At 38.9% G+C, this 4,334-nt stretch overlaps 1 protein-coding gene across 2 annotated transcripts; it reads left to right on the top strand.

Moving 5' to 3' along the window:
• The first annotated feature begins 207 nt into the window (after window positions 1–207).
• arl4aa (ADP-ribosylation factor-like 4aa) lies at window positions 208–3,969 on the top strand. 2 transcript variants are annotated; one of them, XM_040030714.1, is made up of 2 exons: window positions 208–255; window positions 2,538–3,969. In XM_040030714.1, the coding sequence occupies exon 2, from the start codon at window positions 2,640–2,642 to the stop codon at window positions 3,240–3,242; it is 603 nt and encodes a 200-aa protein (XP_039886648.1). In that variant the 5' UTR covers window positions 208–255; window positions 2,538–2,639; the 3' UTR covers window positions 3,243–3,969. The 2 variants fall into 2 exon arrangements, with proteins under 2 accessions (XP_039886648.1, XP_039886647.1); XM_040030713.1 differs by lacking the exon at window positions 208–255 and adding an exon at window positions 532–958.
• Window positions 3,970–4,334: the final 365 nt, after the last annotated feature.

The following is a 4,334-nucleotide window of genomic DNA, read 5'->3' as shown; positions in this document are numbered from 1 at the left end:
AAAATAGTCCAGCACAGACTGCTTATGCAAGGCAGTGGCTAAGAGCCAAATACTGTTTGTTATCCTTTCTGCGCGATGGCCTGCACTGAGAGAGGCGCTTTTCCTGCCCTCTGACCAATCATTTCAAACAAAAACACGCGGCCGAAGGGGGCGGTGCAGTTTCTGCGCGCGCGCGCGCACACACACACGCACACACACAGAGATCTGGCGCGGTCAAAAAGGGAAAGTACACTGCCTGCATTAGCTGAATCAAAGGTAACTCAAATTTTATTTACAATGGTTACTAACAATTAACCATGTTAATTGTTTATAAAGGCTAAAATACCGCTAACAATAATTATTATGATAAATGCTTAGGGTTGTAGACTTGACAGAGCTTAGAAACGTATTTTGAGCTCTTTGTGAACTGCATTTGCTTGACAGAATAGATTTCTAAATGTAATAACCAGCCGTATGCATGTTCTGTGTATTATTTTTAAAATATAACCTCCCCGGCGGTTTTTTTAATAGAAAATTTGACTTGACGCATAATTAGTACGTCTTACTGCGGATCAAGAATCAAAGAATACTGACGTCCGGAGTAAAATGGTGCGACGGGCAGTCAGAGCAACAGGTGATCTGCGTTCCCGGGCAGAAACGTGATTGACAGCTGTTTTAGCCAATCGGCTGACAGAGGAATGAGGGCACGGGCCAATTGCGCGGTCCCGCAGTGTCAGTATGGGCGTTGTTCCAGGCTGGGCGCACACACAGCGGCAGTGTCATCAGCGGTAGATCCATACGGGACACTGAGGACAGACGGACATGGTGTGTCAGTTTCTGGCGAAGGCTTTGCTGCTGTCTTTGCGGAAATAAGAGAGGAAAATATACCGTGAGCTGAATTTCAGACGCTGTAGATGCAGAAGACGACCGCGTTTCTGTCCAGAGAGATTAGCTGTATTATCTTATCGTCATATGAAGGGTAGGTAACACATTTTTTTTTAACTAGAAATAAAAACGTATTTTCTTTTCCTTCGATTTAAAGACCTTACCACTGCAAAATTAGTGGAGAATCATATCGTGATAAATGGAAGTATTAAAATGCAATTAGGGATCGAGTATAATACATAAATACCGTGTAATGAAACATGAGTTGCAGTAATTTGAACTTAAGTACCCCTTTGAGCTCCATTATGAGGGACTTAAGCCAGTATGCAATGTAGTAATTAAAAGTTATCATCTTTAATTCACTTTACATAATAATGCTTTGACTCTGATGCACCGCAAATGAACGTAATAATAATTATAAACCTATATCTATACATCTTAAAAGCCACATTGTCATTCAGTGAGTAGGCACTTATGGATATTGAGGGTGAAATAAAAAGTGGATTTGCATATTTATTATGTAAGAAAGTATTTAATGTTAAAATAAATTGGTAGACCATGACTAAGCATGGTCACAGTTTCAGTGTCACCATAATAAAAATAAATAATGAAGTATAGTCTTTTTAATGCTGATTGTGAATGTTTTTATTGATAGCTTGAATACTAATAGTTTGGTAGCATTCTCACTATGTAAAGCAAATGATATAGTCTTTTATATTCTCATATTCAAAGTTTGCATTTTGCTTGTTTTTTGTTTTGTTTCCATTTGTCATTTGTTGGGGGGGTTTTTTTGGCCACTTGGGGGCAGCTGAACTGAAAGCACTAGCTGACCTTTGCACATTCAGTAAGCATTGAGCGGCATTGACATCAGCTGGAGTCAGTCCAACTGACAAATACACAAGTGTAGTGCGTTAGCTTTTATCTTTGTTTTAGCCTTGACAAAATATTTTCCAGTTTTGTTTGCTAGAAGTCACTATGTTCAGCATTGTCCAGTATTCTGAAACTGGAAACGGGTATACCAGTGCTTAACCTGCTGGCTAAAAAAGTAACTATAAGCTTTAAGTTAAGCTCAGCTAAGGTTAGACAGTTTGTGTGGGGTTTTTTCTGTAGTATTTGCCTCCTGAACAGGAAAACTATCCCATTAAGGACATTTGAGCCATTGTGTTTGTTTTGTTTTTGTTTGTTTGTTTGTTTGTTTTTTCTTTTCTTTTTCACTTAGTGGTCCAACTTGGGAAAAGTATTCTTCTTCTGACTTTGGTGCGTTCCAGTTTAAAGATGTGTTGGATTTTATTGCTTGATTTTAATTTTTTAGCTTTAAATGTATTTATTTTTTGTACCTCGAAACTCGTGAACCAAAGTTCACCATATGTTGACCCCAAGTGAATTTACTATAATAAAATCCTATCTTTGTCCCCCGCCCCGCCTAGTTCAGTACGTGTAGGAGTTCTGCTGAAACAGGCTGACTTGGTTTGATATGATCAGTAAGAGGTGACTTAAATTAACCAATAAATAGAATTTGTTATGTAACTTACACCATTCAGTTTGTTGACTTTTTGACTCTTGTTTATTACTAAGTGACTAGATTGTTATATTACTGACTGAGCAGTAATGTCTTTGAACCTGAGAATCCTGGGAAATTTGATGTAATCTTTGTTCCATCCATGTTCTTTCAGGTACTTGGTGCCATCATTTTGGAATCTAAACAGTTCTTTGGACATCTGTTGGACAGTTGGCTCAATCCTTCTACATTCACCTGCCTTTCCCCATGAGAAAAGATGGGGAATGGATTTTCGGAACAACCTAGCTGTCTCTCAAACATCCCGTTCTTCCAGTCTTTCCACATTGCCATCCTTGGACTAGACTCTGCTGGAAAGACCACTGTCTTGTATAGACTGCAGTTCAATGAGTTTGTAAACACTGTTCCCACCAAAGGTTTCAATGCAGAGAAAGTCAGAGTGCCACTGGGAGGCCACAAGACTGTGACTTTCCACTTCTGGGATGTGGGTGGTCAGGAGAAGCTGCGCCCCCTGTGGAAGTCATACACGAGATGCACAGATGGCATCATATTCGTGGTGGACTCTGTGGATGCAGAGCGCATGGAAGAGGCCAAAACAGAGCTCCATAAAATCGCCAAGAGCTCTGAGAACCAGGGAGTTCCCCTGCTCGTGGTCGCCAACAAACAGGACTTGAGGCACTCTCTAGGATTGGCTGAAATTGAGAAACTGCTGGCTTTGAAAGAACTGGGCCCTGCTACACCCTGGCATCTGCAGCCAGCCTGTGCCATCATAGGAGAAGGACTCAGGGATGGCCTGGACAAACTCCATGAGATGATACTGAAAAGGAGAAAAATGCTTCGGCAGCAAAGAAAAAAGAGATAAACTTTTCATGAGATAGACGTTCCTGTTGTTTCGTATGAAGGAAACCTAAAAAAAAGGAATTTGTCCTGTTAAGCTTCAGGTTTAAATTCAGTATGCTGAGTTTTATCAGTCAAAACTGAGCTTTAGGATTCCCGGTCTATGTTTATGGTCTTATGTTTATGCTGTTGATCAAGAAATGCACATAAAGGAATGCAGTATGAAGATGAGAAAGTTTCAGATATGTGTGGATATGTTATAAAGAATTTATATGGATTGCAAAGTATTGAGGGTTTGGGGTCTGGAAGGGCGATAGAAGTTGTTTTAAGGATGTCTGTTCCAAACAATATAACCAAAAATAATTTAAGAAAAGACTTGGCCTAGATGAAGGGTTATTTGGTGAATGGCTGAACAATGATTTATTTTACTATTTCATGTGTTGTTCTGACTTGTTTTGTTGTTTTGATTTTGTTTTGGTTTTTTTACACTGGACTTTGTGAAAGAAAAGTATTATGTTTTTATTGTATTATTATTATTATGCGTGTGCTTGCTGTCTTATATCGCTCTTTTTTTCAAAGCACTTTAGGTTATCACTTCCTATGGAGTTTTTAAAAAGATAAAGTTATGTCAGATTTTACAGAAACATGTACAGCAAATGCTACTGAACAGTAGTTGGTCCACATTGGCCTCATTGTCTTTAGACTGGTTATGCAATATGTTTTATTGAATAAAACATGTAGAGCAATATTGACTGCGATATTGTGGCTATTATTTAGCAGTTAATATTTAAACAGCAGCCACATAAAGGCTCATTTATTCAAATAATAGCAACACTAAGCTTTAAGGAGCTGGTTTGAGTCTCCAGAAAAAGATTATTAGCAGTTTGTTAAACAAATTTCCCAACAAGGCATTAAAGCATTCAAGAGCTGCTGACTAGCTGATGTTACAAGTCTAGTGTTTGCATGTGATAAGGAGTGTTTCCAAAATGCATGCTCAGCCAACCTGACCTCTAATTGTCACGTTCTTTTTGGGTTTCATTTTACGCAGCCTGCACACTAATTGTGTGGAACAGGAACACACCCAAATGTTGAAGTTCCATTTATAAGATTGTGTCCC

Source organism: Simochromis diagramma, unplaced genomic scaffold (genome assembly GCF_900408965.1).
Source record: "Simochromis diagramma unplaced genomic scaffold, fSimDia1.1 OVJJ01000361.1, whole genome shotgun sequence".
In the NCBI taxonomy this organism is placed as follows: Eukaryota; Metazoa; Chordata; class Actinopteri; order Cichliformes; family Cichlidae; genus Simochromis; species Simochromis diagramma.
The sequence above is the reverse complement of the archived record's forward strand: the minus strand, read 5'-3'. Positions and strand labels throughout refer to the sequence as shown.